Here is a 20073-nt window from a genome sequence, read left to right on the forward strand (position 1 = left end):
CAGACCAAAAAAGAAAGAAAGGTTGGACTGCTTGGCCATTTCAAGCAATTATTCTGTCTGGCATGGGTGGAGGAGAAAATAGAGTAGTGTCAGCAGAGTTATCAGCAGTTAGTTTTACTGAAGAAAATGTCACATGTCCAGTGCCAAGCACGTCTGACTGCTTTGTCTTGGATTGTCTCTATTTTTCTTTCTCTCTCACGTACACACATACCCTCTTTAATTACTAACAGAAAATAGTGCATTCTGCACACTTCACATCTGTTCAAGCCTTAATTAATCCAACTCTCATAGTCTCCATAGCAACGATGCTTAACAGGCTCAGATTCCACATTAGAAAACCTTCCTCTAAGTGAGTGACTCAAAATATGGCCATTACAAAAATATGTTTACATTAATTCTGTGTCAGATATAATGAGAACTTTGCACGGAGGGAGTTTGCATGGAAAGATCGAGTTGTATGATCATATTCAGCATCATGATAGTAAAAACAACTGCCCCAAACTAGGAACAGAAGTTAACATTAATTTTCTAAGCTATTGCAAAAAAAAAAAAAAGAAAAGAAAAAAAGTCCCATTACTACCTTGATGTTACTAGCAATTACTGTGCTACAGAAGATTAATGACTACAGTTGCCTCAATGGAGCACAGTTACTGTTTGTAGGGTAGCGAGAAGAAATGCAAGTGTTTTTTTTATTTAAAAAAAAAAAAAAAAAAAAAAAAACCTCTTCAGGAGGTGTGTTTCCTGAGCTATGGCTCTACAGACGTTAATTAAAAGCCTATTGTCCTTTGCTGGCATGTGCCATACCCAAATCAGAGCTTGTCAGCAGCAGAGAGGTGGACCAAGGCTTTCCAAGGAGGCTGTGAAGCTGCCAAGGGAAATGTCAAGCCCATTTCTAAGAGCCTGTTTTAGCTCCGTGGCCGATGCAGATGCTGTCGTTCATGCTGGCTATGTTTGTGTTTATATTTGAAGCTGTTATGTTAGAGATTGTAAAAATAAGCACTGGCAACTATGCAGAAAACCTGCTCAGACATTATACAGGGTGTGGGGGGCTGGGGCAAGTAGTGGTAAAGAGAGCATGAAAAAATGAAGCCAGGAATTTACCCCCAAATGGCATTTCAGCCCATACCCACTTCCATCATTAAATGTTTAACTTGGGTTGCTAACAAGAAGTAAACCATTCATCAGAGTTCTAGCTGCTTTCTCCCTCACTGTTTCCTTCTATGAATAGGCAAACATCCCAAAACCGGCTCAGGAGAGAAAGAAAAGAACGTAGACACGCTCTTGAGTAAGTAGAAATACATGTTCGGAGACAAATCAGATCTCATTTATGAAATAAAATGGAGACACTCAAATGAGCTTCTGAACAAGAAGAGAACATTTTCAAACTTTCCCTAGGGACTGAAATTTTGTGCCCCAGGAGACAGTTTAACCCTGGATTGCCTGGAGACTGAGCCAAGTTAAATTTATTGCCAGACCTATGCATAAAAAAGGGGAAGGTAGAAATTGGGGCTCTTGCAGAAATAAGGAACAGTTCTCTAATGTAACTATAGAATCTAGTGAAATCAGCAGAGAAAATATAATCCTATGTTTGTACCAAGTTCATTATTTCTCCTTAGGCATTTGTTGTGAGACCCATAGCTGCTGGTAGTATCTAAAACCTTTGACTTTCTGCCTTTCAAAGAGTTTTATTAGTAGACAGACAACTAGGATTCAATTAATGGCATGTTGAAGTTTCTCAGCCATGAAGCTTCTACAGAACCACTGAACCATGCTCCCTTGTTACTTCACCCAAAACGATGTTCAATCATCAACTTGAGCTGACTGCTTTGAACTCACCAGCCAGAGGCAAAGAAATGTAATGGATCAGGGTTCTAGTTCTAGTTCTGTCAACTCTTTGATCTCTGATTTCCAAAGACTCTTGTTCATACTCTCATCCAATAAGTAGTATGAAGCTCTTACTCTGAGCCCAGCATCCTAACAGACTTTGATCTTTGACATCTCTCAGCACAGGAAAATGAGCTGGACAAAACTGAAGTAGTGATGCCCCACTTACTTCGGTTCTTGAGCATGCCCAAGCCTGCCGCCTTTCTACCCCTATCCCCAGCATATAACAACTGCTCTCATATTTAGAGTGCCGACTGTATGCCATTTACTGCACTGGGCTTCTTCAAGTAGTTCACAACAGCCCTGCAAGACATGGCTATTATTATTGTTTTTTATTTATTTTTTTTTTGAGACAAAGTCTCGCTCTTGTCCCCCAGGCTGGAGTGCAGTGACACGATCTTGGCTCACTGCAACCTCTGCCTCCCAGGTTCAAGCAATTCACCTGCCTCAGCCTCCTGAGTAGCTGGGATTACAGGCGCCTGCCACCATGCCTGGCTAATTTTTGTAGTTTTAGTAGAGACAGGGTTTCACCATGTTGGCCAGGCTGGTCTCGAACTCCTGACTTCAGGTGATCCGGACATAGCTATTATTATTATCATCATTTCATAGGTAAGCAAACCTAGCTCAGAGGCAAGGTTGCAGGATTGTACAACTCCATAAGTTTCCACTCATGTTAGAATCTACAAGCATGTGTGCTCCAGAGCATGCGTAGTGCCCCCTGGTGGTGTGCAACCCTGTGGCCCTGGGGGAGATCCAGTAAGTAGGGCCCAAGTCTGTTTGGCTTTTCCATATTTTTCACTGCCTCTCTCACACTGGTAGAGGGACATCTGTGCATGAGAGGCAGTCAGGAAAGAAAAGAGCAAACTCTGCATGTCAATCAAGATAATTCTGGAATCTTCCATGTGTTCCCCTCCTTTTTTTCTTTTCCATTCTCCACACAGCCTTAGGTGGTAGATTAAAACAGGGAGCTATGAGTAGCATCAGGGTTGGGTAAAAAATAAAGCAGAAGAGGTACATCAGCCTGTCTTTTTTTCTCTACTTACAATCTTGCCTTGTGGGTTATCATACAAGTCATCAATCCGCCCCTTAGCAGTACACTTAGGCATCCTCCTGGTCCCCTTTGTTCCAATAAGCATCTTCAGGTGATCCCAGGACTCCTTTTACTCTTAGTTTCTTCTGACTTGGGATCAAATGGGAAGATATCCAATTCCCCATTTGACTAGAACCTACATTGCTCTATGGAAGAGGTGGATGTGGAAAGGTGAGGGGATGAAGGGGCATTTGATTACACTTTAAGTGCATAGCATCCCAGGAAGGAGTCTGCTATTGCTCCATAGCCTGGAACCTGATCAGTTACCAATGAGGTCAGGGGTGGACTTCCACATTCCCCCACTTCTTATATAGAGTACTTGAAAGAGGCAGAGATAGATGGACATTCTCATTGGACACCTTAATCTAGAGGGGAGGAACTCTTTTTAGGTATCTCCAAATATATGCCACAGTGTCTCTCTTGTCTTTTGTTTCAAACCTCCAGACTTTGGCTCAGGTTTCCCTCTGTCTTAGTCCATTTTCTGTTATGATAACTGAATATCTGAGACTGGGTAATTTATTTCAAAATGTTACAGTCTTACAGTTCTAGAGGCTGGGAAGTCCAAGAGCATGGTGAAGGCCTTCTTTGCTTTGTCATAACATGGCAGAATGCATCATATGGCAAGAGGGCAAGAGCATGCATGTCAGCTCAAGTCTCTCTTCCTCTTGTTAGAAGGTAACGAAGTACCATCATAGAGGCCTAACTCCGATGACTTTATCTAATCCTAATTACCTTCCAAAGACCTCACCTCCAATCAATATAAAAATTTGGGGATTAAGTTTCCAACAAATGAAATTTGAGGACATATTCAAACCATAGCATTTTGCTTGCTTAGAATGTCTTTCCCTACTCCCGCTCTCTATCCTTCCAGCCTCAAGCATCTTCTTTAAAACAACTCCATTTCACATATTACTAGCCTCCAGTGTGCTCTTCCTATGAGCTCCTATGGCAACTTGTACTTCTCTATATAATTATTGGCACCTCTCTACTTTAGGATCATCTGTTCATGTGTTAGTCTTCTCCAATGGCTTGCATGCTTATTCATCTTTATTTTGTCCTGCACAGATTGCTTGGCCTTTAGCAGACCGTCAATAAATGTTTACTGAATACCTGAGTTAAGAGGAGATTTGGAAATGCAAATAAGTTGAAAGCTAACTTTCAACTTACCTAACTTTCCCCAGTCTTATGTCTAGCAATCTCCAGACGTTTGAATTTTCTATTCAGTTTTTCTGGCTATGCGGAAGCAATCTGCCTAAAGACTGGAACTAGGCTGAGCAATTATTAACAGATTTTTTAAACAGTATGATAATACTGGCTAGCATATATTTAGTGATTACTATATCCCAAGCTGTATTCTAAGCATATTGCATATATTAATCATTTAATTCTTGCAACGATTCCGTAAGGTAGTCATCCCTGTTTTATAAATAAGGAAATGGAAACAGCACGAGGTGAAGTAACATGCCAAGGACACACAACGAGTTAGTGGCAGATGTGGATCCAGAATCCATACTTTCAATTTCCATGCTCTGCTGCCTCTCAATGAGAGCGATACAGAGGGTTGGACATTAACAATCTCAGGTTGGTTCTCAGTTTGAAAGTAACTCATGGCCGGGCGCGGTGGCTCAAGCCTGTAATCCCAGCACTTTGGGAGGCCGAGACGGGCGGATCACAAGGTCAGGAGATTCCTGGACATTCTCTACTAAAAACACAAAAAATTAGCCGGGGCAGGTTGGCGGCGCCTGTGGTCCCAGCTACAGGCTGAGGCAGGAGAATGGCGGGAACCCGGGAGGCGGAGCTTGCAGTGAGCTGAGATCTGGCCACTGCACTCCAGCCTGGGCGACAGAGCAAGACTCCGTCTAAAAAAAAAAAAAAAAAAAAAAAAAAAAAAAAGAAAGTAACTCATGCATTCCTAGGTCACAGGAAGAAATACATATTCCTCTCCACTTCTTTGTCACCCCATGATGTAATTATACTCACATTCTTCACCTTACATAACTCTCACACACACAGCAAGTCCTCTGCACCAAGGGCTGTTACCCTTTTCTGAATGAATAGGGGCTTCAACTGTGAGTGGGCTGGGAAGTGTTGCACGATTCCAGGAATGATATAGTCCTGATGAAATGCAGAGTAGCTTGGACTCTAAATGAAATGATGAATAAATTCATGCAGCCTGGAAGGGACAGAGCAAAAAATATTGCTTTTCTTTCTAGGACAAATCTCTAAAGGAATGAATGTTTCCTTTAAGCTCTTAACTTGGTGAGAAAAGTAGGTCCTTTTGGGGAAACTCATTTATGATCCTGAAAAATAGAGTGGTCATCTCTTAAGATTAGTAAATTTGTGCTAGAGTCACTCTGTGACTCTGTCTTGAGACCTTAGTCTGTTTGGGCTACTATAACAAAAGAGACCATAAACTCGGTGTATTACACACAATAGAAACTGATTTCTCACAGTTTGGAGGCTGGGAAGTCCAAGGTCAAGGAACCATCAGATTCCATGTCTGGTGAGGGCCAACTTCCTGGTTCACAGAAAGTGTCCTCTTGCTGCATCCTCCACATGGCAAAGGGGCAAGAGAACTCTCTAGTGCCGCTTTTATAAGGGCACTAATCCCATTCACAAGGGCCCCATCCTTATGATCTAGTCACCCCCTAAAGGCCCACCTCCTAATTCAATGCATTGGTGATTAGGTTTTCAACATATAAATCTCGGGGGACACAAACATTCAGACATTCAGACCATAGTAGGATTTGAGCTCATTACATAGTGAGGACATGGAGAAAAGGAAGAACTTATCAAGAAAGCTTTAAAATGTAGTTATATGCCATTGAAAAGTCATCATATTAAATAAGAGAATTGCCCAGAGGAACCTATGAATGTAGGTACTTAAAAAAATGCTCCAGCTTTCCCAGAGGAACTGCATGCAGACCTGTTTTGCAGGTCTTGAAAATCCAGAGCTCGCACATTTTTAAAGAAAGAACGCCATGAGGATTTTGAACATCTTAACATATTTTCACTATTTCTATATATAATGTCATGAAGAAAGGAAAGGTATTTATAGTTATTGGAGAAAGGATTTAGAATGAAATATCTATATGCTTTTCATTCAAGAGATAGAGGATTCTGGACTAGACCTTATTGAAAAAGGAAAGACAGATATTTCTAGATGTCTTTAGGAATGGGAGATACATGTTGTAATTGAGGAATTCAGCTTGGAGGTGAAGTGATTGAATAGAATTTTAATAAGTTATATCCATTCTGTGAAAAGATCACTGAATTTTTAATGTAATTGTGACAAAAATAGCCAGAAGCAGCAAAAGCCAGAAAAAGACAGCCCCCGAAAGGGGCTTTTTAAAAAATTAGGATTGGACTTGCCTAAGTAAAAATATAATGTAGATATCCAACTTAACAACTTTAAGTAGGGAGAAAAAACTATTGGAATCTGGGTGATTTTTTTTTTTTTCTGTTCCTATCACATCTCACTCCTAGTAAGTGTTGCATTTTTGGATGAATATAATAGTCTTCCTTTATTTTCACTTTTCATGAGGTGAGATTATATGTGTGTGTGAAATGAGTGTTTTACTATGGTCCTACACACAATGTTAAAATTACAAAGTAAAATAATGAGGTAAAAGATATTTATTGACACCAAAATACATACAAGTACTTCCGAACAAGATAAAAATATCTCCTGGTTTCTCACACAGACCCATACTACTCAGAAGGCAGGATATGCCAGTTTTCCTTTGTGGAAACGTGTTTCCAGGCAGCAAGCTCCATGAGGAGTGGGCAGTTTTGTCCTTAAAAAAACTGCAGAGAAGGGTTCTTTCCAGGGAGTGGTAGTTGGTGCTCTAGGTGCTGGGAGGGACAGGCCAGCTGATAGAACTGAGGGCTCTAACAAAGTTCACTATTTACATCAAAATGACTTACTGGGAGCTCTAGGCCTCTGGGCCTCGTTAAAAGATGCTGCTGAACTGTGTCTTGAAACCCCACCAGCATTAGGCTTAGGTACTAAGCAAGTCCGGACTGTATCCCTAGCTCAGTGACTGACCAATCACAACAGGTGCCCAGTTGAATAGTGACTGTAACAGATCACCACTTTTAATGCTCCCAGAAGAAATAAGCACATAAAAACTAGCTGAGAAAAGCCCTTTCCCACATCCTCCTCTGCCTATGTGGGCACTGAGGCAACTGCCCTGGCTGTGAAAGTTCACCCCTTGTGAATACCACTCTTTAAATCCAAATTGCTTCATTGAGATCTTAAAAGGAATCTCGAAATCCAGTGATTGGATAGAAAATGTGACATGGAATTTTACTCTAGAGTCAAAACAACTTTTAAAATATTTCTGCTTGTTCAAGTTAGCTTCTCCTCCAGAAATCTGAAATTAGATGTGATAAGTTAAAGATTATACAAACAGGGCTGCTTTCAATAATTTAATTAGACTTATGCCAAAAAATGAGCTTGCAGGAAATATTAAATATTATTCTTAAAGCAATTTGGACACAGACAATCACACATACATAAGGAATGGAAAAAAAAAAAAAAGTTTCTCCCAAAAGTGCCAGTGTTTTGTTTTGTTTGGAAAAATGACAACACAATTAGAGGTAAACAATATTTTCTTTGGCGCCATCTCCAGTTTCCCCATCTTGTCTGGTCATTGTCCTTGCCGGTAGATTTAGCTTTCCTTCTGTTATAAACGCCTGCAGTTGAGAGCGGTGTGAATTTGAGTCATGAGGGGTTGGGGACTCAGTGTGGGAGGTTTCCAAATCTGCAAGAAACAGACAGCACAGGTTACAGGAGTCTGCCTGAGATGTACAAGACAGATGTCTTGGCGTTCGAGCTAAGATTAGGAAATGCAGTGCCCATATAGTCAGCCACGGAATGGCCAGGCCCAAGGAGAAAGGAACATAATAGTGTCAAAATCATTCATCAGTATCATTAAGATGTGTTCGATTGTGTGCACAAATGTCTCCTGTGACTAAATATGGGTCACCGTTCATAGGCCCGTAAACCACTGCTATGGCTGAAAAAGGGATGCCCGTTTATTTTTAAAATGGGTGAAGGTCATGGAAATACAGTATATACTCCAGCTATGTGTAAATCAACTGTATTTGCATCTGCAGAGCACCTTCCTTCAGCATATCTGTAAGTCAAGAATTGACTTCAAGGCTCCAATAACATATTTGGCACTTTACTGATGTGGGCAAGGGGTGGGGGCAAAAAGTGAAAGAATGAAGGAGACCCTCCAGCCTCACCATTATGCTGTTAATAACAAATCTGTTAATACTACACAAAGTACTCAGCAAGAGCAGCCAGGTTCCTAGGGAAAATCAAGCCAGTTTCAGCTCTGACTGGGTTTGATGTTTTCTGGTTACCTAGCAACAGCAGGACACTGTGTATTCTCCCTTTTTCTGATAAAATCCTCTAATATTATCGTTTCAAGGAAAGACAAAAGGGAGGCTTGATTTTTGAAGAAAGACACTTGCTGCAAACCATTTTCCCTGCACTTGTTCCACTGACCACTCACCCTCAGGCTCAGCCATATGGCAAAATTACAAATAACCACCTTGTGTTGGAACAAAAACCTAAGTAGGAATGGAAGTCCAGGTGGGAAAGGAGGGCAAATAGCTCTCAGGCCCACCTGCTTTTTTTTTTTCAGTCATTAAGAGGCCACATACACCTACTACAAACTTATACAAATTAAAATTTTTAAAAAATTAAAGAACATAAAGAAAAAAAAGAGGCCATTGTAACCCTCGCCACATTTTCTCAAAGCCTCTGTTATTTAGATGGATACACACACGTGCAGACATTCTAATGACACAAATGCTTGTGGCCTTTGCCCTCCTGACAAGGATCTTTGGTTGCTAGAGAAGGTAGTAAGCAAGGCTTGGCAGGAATGAAAGGAAAACTGTCCCCAGAAGGCTCCGTCTTTGGGGACATGGTGGCCTTGCCACACCTCATTTCATCCCATCTTCCAATAGGAGGTGGGTCAATAGGGGAGGAGCAGCCAGGACCACAGGAGCAGATAAAGATCCCTGGAGGAGCTGCACCAAAGCTGGACTGTGCCTCTGAAGCAAAGGAGGACCCTCGAGGCAGGTGAGAGGAGGAAGAGAGGTAGGGAGGCACGGGGGTGAGGCTGCAACCACAGCTCTGCTCAAAGGCTTAGCCCATCCCTGACCCTTTAGATGCCAATAGGCACAAAGCTTGATTCTACTGCTCCTGATTCTAAATGCTGTACATCCAATTCCAGGAACTGACTAACAACTGAAAGTATACCTGCAGAAAGTGCCTCTAACTGCCACCATTTACAGAGAGATTTCTCTGGGCACAGGAGTTGTCCCAGGTCTTTTACATTCGTCATCTCTCTCTAAGTCTCAAAATGCTAAAACCCACAATTTACAGGCTGGGAAACCAAGGCTCAGGCTAGTGAAATTCTGCCCCTCATCGTGCAGCTAGGAAGTGATCTGGATCTGAGCTCAGAGGACGGCGGCCATGTGATGAGGCCTTGCTCTGATGATCAAGACTCTCATGCTTCTCATTTCTTTTTGTGCGGAAAATGGCTTGGCCATCTTTTCTAAATTAAGAGACCCTCGATGTTTAACACTTTCCCTCCCTTCAATACTACATTTTGAAGAGTCACTTGCCAAAAAAAAGAAGAAAGCAAAGGCAAAAAAAAAAAAAAAAAAAGACATATTAATGTTAAGCTTCTCAAAACTGACACAGCAATTGTTATAGAACTAGGAACCTCCCTTAATTGGGCAAACAAAAATATTCCCAGGCAATGATTTCCTTGTCAGGGCAACATTACAAATCAACCTGGAATGCTCTGAATCCTATTTTACCACATTGGGAGACAAAGCATGCCTGTGGTCACGACGCGCAGTCACACTTCCAATTCCTTTTCCCAGCCTTCAACTGAAGCTATTTCACTTCTAAATAGAAATATGCACAGCTAAATTGCTGATGTTTAATTTTATACAACTTCAAAAAAATGCCCCCAAATTTCCATCCAGCAGACACTGGCAGACTGAACAGGTCACCAGAGCCACAACAGTGCTGCCTCCTTGCCAACAGAAGGGCCAGCCAGGGCATAAAATGTACTACATTGAGGATGAAAAATCATCCAGTGAATGAGGCAGCTGGGAGGTGATTGCTGACACATCTGACAATGCCAGACATACTGGAAGCCCTTAATCTAGGTAGGTTTTCTTCATCTGGGGTGTGAAACATGGAGGAAAAAATTCAAAATACTGATATTTTGAGGTACATGGAAAGTCTCCTTAATGGCTTCAAGAGAAGACTTATTCAAAAACAGCCAAATTGAATGTATATTTAAAAAGAATTATTTCTAAGTTACACTGTATGCTCTAGTTCGGGAAGATAGAGAACCAAGAATGAATGGGGATGGGGGGTAGGGAGTAGAGTGTCTGTGTGTGTGTGTGTGTGTGTGTGTGTGTGTGTGTGTGTGTGTGGTGTAGTGTGGTGTAGTGTGGAAGTTTAATCAGAACTTTTTCAAATAAGAATAAAAATACAGGAGAAACACATTCCTAGGTGAGAGCTCATCGTGCCCTAAGTGAACGGCCCATGTTGTAATTCCAGATGTATTACTGGAGGTGGCTGTGGTTGTATGTCACCTGGACGGTAACTCAATTTCCTTCTCCATGTTCCTTCTTGGTTTCTACCTGAACTATGTAGGCAAGGTCAGACAGTCTGTCTTTGAAATTAGAAACCGTTTGGTGATTTCTGATTTTGTTACTCCATTTCAACTCTGAAAGAACCAGCACAGCAATTGTATATTTCTCAAGGCCAGCCACCTTTTTCCACACTTTTTACCCTAGAGAATATGATCATCATATAGAACCCTAAACTGAAAAAACATTTGTTAATATTAAACCTCACTGACTCAGAAAGCAGAATTCTTGCTATGTAAAACTAATCATCCAATTTCATTTGTGATTGAATTGCCTGTAAACCGATGGACATAAAAATGTAATAACTTATTTATAATAAGCAAGGAAACAGTAATACAATCACAATTTGGTCAACTAAAAACCAATACTATTATAATGAAACAAAACCCAAACAACTACAAAAAAACCTTTCAGCCAAGTATCTCAACACAATTTTGCCTCTTGACATAAAAGAAATAATTTGATCCCTATCATTATCTCTGGAAACTAAACAGACTGAGTATTATTAACCTTTAGAGCAAATAAGCTAAAACACACAAAAGCCCCAAAGTCTGACTAAACCAAGTAGAAAAGTGGGATCTTGGTTGAGGGTTTTTTCTGCTACATTACTGAGCTTTTGTTCACAAACTAAAATTTCAGCCTTTGCAGGAAACTTCGATACTCACATTATGAGGACCACTGTAGGGGGTCTAAGTTAGTCTCCTAACATGGTTTCAAAAAATTACAGGTACCTACATTTTGGCTGGCACCATTCCTTTTCCTTCTGGGTATGTGGGGCATGAAATACTTAGACTGTCAGGAGACACACTTGCAGATAGCACTGATATCCAGAGAAAGTTTCCTAAATCTTCCAGTATTTAACCCTTAGGTGCAACCTGCTGGTTGGCACTTGCGTTTATTATTTTCACACTTTTCTCTGTTTACCCAATATTGACATTTCTAACAGTGAAGAGAAATCAGCCTTCCCTCCATTGGCTCACCATTATCATCATTCTTTTGAGCCAACTGACTAGTTGGCTATTTTCAAGACCAGACTATCATCACAGTGCATAAAATGCAACTATGTGTCATATTTAAAATGAACAAAGTGGCTGGGCAATGGTAGTTCACACCTGTAATCTCAGCACTTTGCCGGGCCAAGGTAGGAGGATCACTTAATAAAAATAAAAGTAAAAATAATAAAATGAACAAAGTGCCTCCTAAACTGGGAAGTGAATAAAATCTTTTAAATCACAAGGTAAAATGTAATCTTAGGCAAGTCATTGCCCCTCTCTGGGCTTCAGTTCGTGAAGGATTGAAGTGAAATCATCATTAAGGCCTCTTACACTTCTTATGTTACGTGTGAAATTTTACATTTGTATTTGGGCTCAGTGATTCACCAAATAATATTCTGGAGGTACAAAAAAAAAGCATGCATTTTTTCAATTGCTTTATACTTGAGAAACACAACCAAATTTATTACCTGATGCAGGTATGAAGCATTGAAATGCAGTGTGAAGCATTTCAAAATCATGTTTTTAAGGCAATTGCCACACTTGTCCCATCACTATATTTTCAGTCTTCCTAAGAACATACATTTGAAGTGAGCCCACACACCATCCTCAAAAGATAGTATTTGCAAAGTTAACTAATGAGTAGAAGATACTGTCCATAATCAAACTCCACACTTGACCTTCCCTCTGATGAATAGCAAACTTGAGTAATTTGTCATAAAGAACAGGACTGTGACAAGTAAAAAAGGATTGTCTTACAGTTGAAAAATACTTAATGTAGCCCTTGCCTTTTTCTGAATTTCTTCCTGCTGAATAGAAAAGCATCATGATCGTGATCATTGTTAAATCAAAGTTTTATTTAAATCTAAATGCAGCAGTATCATTTTCATCATAAACATCCACTGTCAAGGTCTGAATTTAGCTCACCAGTGCACCCCATGGCCAGGCACCCAGAAGCCCAGGGCTGCACAAAGCGTGTTTAGTCTGCCGTTGAGAGCACTGATGACGCGCTGTTCAGTTCTCTCCCTGTCTTATCCCATTCCATCCTCCCCAACAAAGGTCACAAAACAGAACTTCGTGTCTTCTGAGCCTTGGCTCTATTCTTGCTTATTTTAATCATATGTCTGACTTGTACTTCTTATTACTATATCCCTTGTGCATGTTCCTAAATCCAAAATTCACACTTTCCTAGAACAACTCTACTTCAAAAAAAAGCGGGGGGGGCTTATCATTAATGTTCCAACTCTGTAAAATAAGTTATATTCCCTATTTAGTGGTTGATTCATATTTACCCTCTGAAACATTTAAAAAATCATTTCCTGATGGCATTACTGGCAATCCCTAAGTTTTCTCAGGAGCATTAATGCACAACATTGTTTCTTCTGATGGAAAACATTTATCATACAGAGCTCGAGGTATCTTCAGAACAAATAAAAATTGGTCTCTGTCCCTAATTTTGTGCAACTCAATTTTCTGTAGTGAGCCATAAATAGGATGTGAGCCCCTGGCATGAAAACCAGTCTGGAGTTTATATCTGAAGCAAACACTCTAAATTAGTGTTATAATTCCCTTTTCTATTCTTCATATCAATACCGCACCTGATATAAAACAACTGAAGTGTGCTTTGGGGTGGGCATGTGTTTGTGTCTGCATGGGGCATGTATAATACATGTATAAATTTGTAAAGTAAGAGCAAATTGTGTTACAATTTTTTAAGTTGTGATTGTGAGAGTTGAACTTTAATCAGTACTTAACATATTTGGAATAGTCAATATGGGCTATATAAGCAATGCTGAGAAGAAACAGAAATGAAAGCAATCCATACAATGAAGATGGCATTATATTAACAGGAGATATGATATGGTACATCAGTCCTCTCTGCTGTCTGAACTTTGATTCGTTCTCATGCTCTTCCTTCCCTCAAGAAGAAGGCTACTGTTAGGGAGTCATGGCCTTCATGTCACAAGCCCCATGGGAGTATGGGGCAAACAATTCTACTTTTCCCTCTTCCTTGAGATGCATTTCCAAGTATGTTTCTCTAAACAGGATGCCAATAGATACTGATGATAAAAGAATGCAGTGGTCAAATAAATTGATGAAATTCTGGGTAAATCAAGTTTGTTAATCAACGGATCCCCCCAAACTTCAATAGGCTCATGTGTATTATGAATTTCTCAGAGCAGAAACCAGTATGTAGCATCCCCCAAACTCAGGGAGCCTTTTCTCACAGTTACCCTACAGCATTGTGTTCCCTGTAACATAGTTGGAGAATAGTGCATTCAAGAATTATAAGTCTATTAAAGATTAAGAGACAAAAATGGTCAAGATGCCAGAACAAATCAGGAGTGAGAAGGTGGAAATAGGTGAGCTTTTCCAAATTCAGAAGCTTCTAAATTCTGTATGTAACATCTATATTAGACCCAGGCAATAATTATCAATGGCTATTAAAATCATTAGGAAAAAAGCTGATGTGAAACTTCATAACAGATCAAGCTGACAACATCTGAACCCAAGGATCAATTTTAATAACACAGAAAGAGAAACAGACATTGTGTGCCACGTGATGAGATGCAATTTACAACACCATCTATGTATTTTTTTTTTCATGTCAAAAAATAAAGCCTGCATCTAATCAAATTTGTATTCCCAGCTACTAATTTACAGGAAATATAGGAGCAGAAGAAGATTTCAAATGACACGATGGGAATGCAATCAGGAAAATCCAGAATGTGGGGAATATTTCAGGAAAAAAATTGAACTGGTCTTTTCCACAAATAACACAGTCCTTATGACTCAAGAGGGATTTAATAAAATAAAAAACAAACAAACCCAACCCAGTCTTCTTAACAATTGTAAAATTTTTAAAGGAGGCAACAGAACTTTAGATTAAAAGAGACTTAAGAGACATACCAACCAAATGCAATATATGAAATTATTTGGATTCCAACTCAGAGGGGAAAAAAAATTTATGAGACAATCCAGAGAAGTCCAAATACTGACAGCATGATTTTAAGTAACAACTGTCAATTTTTTTTTAGATGTGATGATCATATTGTGGTTATGTTACAGAAAAAAAAAAGTGCTTATCTTTCAGAGAAAAGTATTTCTGGATGAAATGATAGGATGTCCTGGATTTGCTTTAAGAGAGCCCAATGCAAGAGAAGAGGGAAAAAGCACTGAATTAAAGTTGGCTGTGGGCAGATGGGGTTCACTAAACAATTCTCTCTACTTTTGAATAGGTTTGAAAATTTCTATAACATTTTAAAAGTCTATAGGCTTCCATATATTTGGACTACAATATTATAAAGGGTTCTGTTATTCCAACAGTCTAGCTTCTATATATCTGATATAAATGGAACACTGTGATAATAAATTAGAAGCCTCCTCTGGATGCCAACTATGTTTAGATCAATTTTAATGCAACTGTATGACAAGTCATTGGCAAGGGCATGTATGGGTTTATATCTATTTAGAAAGATACACAAATTGTGTGAACCTACGCTATAAAATGGATAAGCTCATTTGAGCTTATAGCTACCCATTAAAAAGAAGACAGATTCAGGTATGGTCTTTGCTCTTGCCTAGAAAATCTAATAACATCTCCTATGTAAAACAGAATTCAGGAAATATTTCATTTTATAGCCTCGGTGTATCTGTCCTTAGAAATGAGTTAAGGTTTTCTTGGAATTTGGATTTCTATTCTCCAGTCTTTAAAATTTGTGTTCATTTGAAGCTTAAAAAGTAATATTTAAGAAATAGGAAATAAAAAGTAGTATAACTAGTCCAAAACTACCAAAGTAAATTTCAGGTTATAATAGTGGTAGGTTTCAACGTATATTGTCAGATGAATAAATGAATTAGTGAATACTTAATTTGAAAATTCTAATATAATTAGAGTCATGGGAAATCACTAATTTGGAATTCTTATGTTTAGAGAGGATATTAAAATTTAATTTAGCCTAATCCTTGTCGTCTTAGCAAAAACAAACTGAAAATGTAGTCAAGATAGGATTACATTGCAGGGCTTCTCCTGTTCAGCCACTAGCATTATTTGACCTTGGGTAATAACTTTATCTGGAACTTCCATTTCCTTATTTGTAAAGCACTTGAACTAGATAGAAGTCAGCCCTCAACTTTTTCCCACAATGACACTCAGAATGACATTCACTCCCATAGATTTACCCAAATTATAGGCTGTGTCACAGATGAAACAGACTGTAAATTATTAGCAATTCCTAGGCTAACGCAGTCACTTCAAGCATTTCACTCCACGAAAAAGTATGTCAGAATTAAGTGAGGGAGAGAACTGTTATTACGAGGAAAACTAGAATTTTCTCTAATTTATAATGATACATATCAAACTTTAGTAGTTTACAAACTTTAGTAGTCTCTCTATTATTTCTGACATAATACTTGGGCCACTTCTCAATACTGACAAAAATAGATGAAGGTACACATATGCTTGAACTGAAAGATTTCAAGTTTCTTAGAACACTAACCTTTTACATTTTAACACCAAAAACTTCAACATTTACGTTTGTTTTTAAGGTATTTCAAGGTGATCTATAAATGTAAACAGCCAGGCTGTGGAAAACCTTTAAAATTACGAAAACAACATAACGTATGGAGTACTTACTAAATGCCAGGCATTGTTCTACATATTTTGTATACATCTCTTATTTGATTCAATCCCACGCCAATCCAAAATGGTAGGTAAACTATGAAGTAGGAAAACAGGAGTCTAAAATAGAGACAAATCTAACCTGGAGAAAACAACACAACTCGGGAACACAGAAAGCTGAAGAAAACTTCCAAAAACCATAGTTACTGTCTTCAAAGAACTCTTTAAGAGACATTTTGAGCCACAAAACCAGATTCTTTTGAGCCACAAAACAAGATTCCATAAAATAGGAGCTGTAACAGGAAAAATACCTTGAAAATTTTCAGTATGCTAGCTAATATTTTTTAAACAATCAATGGAATAGCAGGAGTTAAAGAACAACAAAAAATCCCCCAGAAAATAGAACAAAAGTGTGAAGAAATGGAAATAGAAGGAAAATGAAACAGAAAAATCAGAGGATATAAAAGGTCCAATTTCCAAGCAGCAACAGTTACAGTAAGAAAAAACTGAAGAGAAGCAAGTATTTTTTTTTTAAATAGAATATCTCCCAGAACTGAGGGAAAAACATCTCTAAAGTGAAAGAGCCTAATAAATAACCAGTAAAAATGACTTTAACAAAAGATCTCACTGAAGCACGTGATAAAATGCAGATGAGGGGACAAAAAAGACAATTCTAAAATGATGCAGAAACTAAGAACAGGTTACCAAAAGAGAACCCGGAAGCGGAAAGGCATCAGACTTCTCAACAGCAACCCTGGAAAGTGGAATCAAACCCTTCAACAGGCTGGAGGAAAAGTTTTGTATTCTAGAATTCTAAGCCCAGACAAATTATTTAAAAGACAAGTGTCAGAGTCGCAAAAATAAAATGAGAAGGACACTTCAGCTAATCTGGAAAAAAATTTCCTTTTATCAGACTTTTTCTTAGGGAGGTCCTGGAGATACGTCCAACCAAATAAAGGAAAAGACTATAAAGGGGAAGCATGAGACTGAGGGCACAGAGGTTTCAACACAGGAGAGAGAAGGAATGGCCCTGGGTGAGCATGCAGAGCAGGCCTGGAGAGCAACAAGTCCGTATTGGAACAGAAGTACAGAGGACCCTAAAGGCAAAATTTCCAGGAAAGAAAATGAAGCAGATAGACGTTGACTATATTGAGTGTGTGTAAAATAATATTGGTAAGCTATTGAGAGAGGCACAGGAACTTTGGAGGAAAACATAGCAAGGAGTAAGGAAAAAGGTATGCAAAGAAAACACAAGGCAGATGGTTAGTCTCAGCAGGATGGAACAGCACAGCCAATAACATTTTGTGTAGTTTCTGCACTTGCAATTGAGTCTTCTGCACCTAGAAAAAGCTTAGTTCTCACGAATGTCCTTTCCAATTTTAAAGTGTTCACATGTCATTGTAAACATGATTTCTCTGAAAACTACTCAAAGTACAAAATATATTAAAGGTATTCCAAAAGAGTTGTCTATATAATTAAGAGTGAACACATTTGAAATTCCAAAATCTGCTGTGAGTCAGAAAATACTTTTATGAACAGGAAACTCACAGAAGGAGGCATCTAAACAGCCAAAAAAATGAAATGATACTAAATCTCACTGGTAATCAGAGAAGTATGAAAGAATGGGTTACCATTTCATGCCCAGCATGTGGGCAAATTTTAGAAGCCTAACAATGCTACAGGCTGGGGAAGGTCTGGAGGAACTGGAGTTCTCATATCTTGCTGATGATAGTTATATTGTACAACAACTTTGGAGAAAAATCAATCATTCCTGGCAATAGTGAAGACATCCTTCCCACTTCTAGGTGTTATACTTGAAATAAATTCTCACTCATGTGACTAAGGAGATATGCATAAAAAGGTGTTTACTGATCTTCACTTCTAATAGGAAAAAACTGGTAAGCTCCCCTAAATGCTCCTTAGTAATATACTAAAATTTTTTCATTAGAGTGAAATAATATATAGCAGTTTAAAATGAGCAATTTGTGTCGCATGTAGGAATATGCATTTTGAGTGAAAAAACCAAGTTGCAGAAAGTACATATATATTTAAATGGCTATATGTGTTAAAAACAAAATTATGATATTTTGTTTTTAGATATAAATATGTAGCATTATAAAAATGTAGCAATAACATAGAAACATACTGTGGAAATCATATCCACCAATTTTAAGATATTTGCTGAGTAGGAAAAACAAGGGAAAAGATACGGGTAAGGGCCTTTAGCAATATCTGTAACATTTTATTTCTTTAAAAAAGCAAAAAGGCAAAGATCTGAAATAAATATGGCAAAATGGAAACATTTGTTAATTGCCTAATACATATTTTCTTTTTTTTTTTTTTTTTTTTTTTTTGAGACGGAGTCTCGCTCTGTCACCCAGTCTGGAGTGCAGTGGCCGGATCTCAGCTCACTGCAAGCTCCGCCTCCCGGGTTTACGCCATTCTCCTGCCTCAGCCTCCCGAGTAGCTGGGACTACAGGCGCCCGCCACCTCGCCCGGCTAGTTTTTGTATTTTTAGTAGAGACGGGGTTTCACTGTGTTAGCCAGGATGGTCTGGATCTCCTGACCTCGTGATCCGCCCATCTCGGCCTCCCAAAGTGCTGGGATTACAGGCTTGAGCCACCGCGCCCGGCCTATATTTTCTATACTTTAAAAATTTTCACAATTAAAACTTTCATATTAAAAATTTTATTAAACTACAACACACAATGTGTGGCCTTTATTTGAATCCTGAGTCAAAAATACACTGGAAAAAGCATACACACACATGACATTGTGAAATAACTGGCAATCTAAACATACGACTATATGTTGATATTATGGAAATATTTTTTCCTAGGTGTGATAACGATTTTTAAAAGAGAGCCTTATCTTCTAGAGACAAATACTGAAATGCTTATGGATGAATAAATGCTTATAGATGCTGTTTAAGATCCGCTTCAAAATAATACAGTGTGTACTGGGCGTAGGAGTCTAGAAGAAACACAATGAGGCATAAGTTCCTGAATTTTTGAAGTTGACTGATCAGAACATGAGTGGTTATTATATTCTAATTTTGTATATGTTTAAAATTGTCCATAATATAATCAGGTAGACAAGAAATATGTCAAATTCAATTTGTAAATAATCAAAACAAATTCAGATACTCAATCTTGGAGTCCCTGTTAAGAAGTAGGAACTTTTCTCAGGCGGCTGAGGCAGGAGAATGGCGTGAACCCGGGAGGCGGAGCTTGCAGCGAGCCCAGATCGCACCGCTGTGCTCCAGCATGGGCGACAGAGTGAGACTCCATCTCTAAATAAATAAATAAATAAATAAATAAATAAATAAATACAAGTCGGAACTTTTTCTGAGTGCACTGAATTAAATGACGTACAGGTCATCAGCCTCAAGAATAGGGTAGTATTTTCATGACACTGAATTCCTCTTAAGGCTCTAGAGACCAGAGACTTCTAAGACTTCTAAGCCAACTTTCTGGGGAACTGCCTGCCTCACAATCCTACCCACACTAAAAGAGTTATGCCTCTCATTTTGCTGAGAGAAGAAAAATCAAATTCATTTCTCTGCCAGCTGAGTAAGGCAGGAAATCAACCTAGGAATTTTAATGCTGCAGTTACTTCTTACTGGTTCAGTAGAGGGAAAAACAGCTGTTAAAATTCTTAAGCATACAAGATGCAATGTTTTTCTTTGAGCCAGAGAAGAAGGCAAGCAATTAAACCTAACACACCCAAGCTAATTAGTTCTACCTGCTTCTTAATAATTATGTTATTACCAGACTTCTTAAAAACTGGCAACC

General features: G+C 38.8%; 1 protein-coding gene across 4 annotated transcripts in view; it reads right to left on the bottom strand.

Annotated features, from left to right (window-relative positions):
• Window positions 1–6592: 6592 nt before the first annotated feature.
• The window catches only part of ARHGEF28 (Rho guanine nucleotide exchange factor 28), a 313178-nt gene continuing 299697 nt past the window's right edge, over window positions 6593–20073 (bottom strand). For all 4 annotated transcript variants that reach the window (XM_050793496.1, XM_050793501.1, XM_050793498.1 and 1 more), the window contains one exon: window positions 6593–7740. In XM_050793496.1, the coding sequence (XP_050649453.1) occupies window positions 7571–7740 (170 nt within the window). In that variant the 3' untranslated portion in view covers window positions 6593–7570. The remainder of the gene's footprint in view (window positions 7741–20073) is intronic.

This window comes from Macaca thibetana, chromosome 6, assembly GCF_024542745.1.
Source record: "Macaca thibetana thibetana isolate TM-01 chromosome 6, ASM2454274v1, whole genome shotgun sequence".
Lineage (NCBI taxonomy): Eukaryota > Metazoa > Chordata > Mammalia > Primates > Cercopithecidae > Macaca > Macaca thibetana.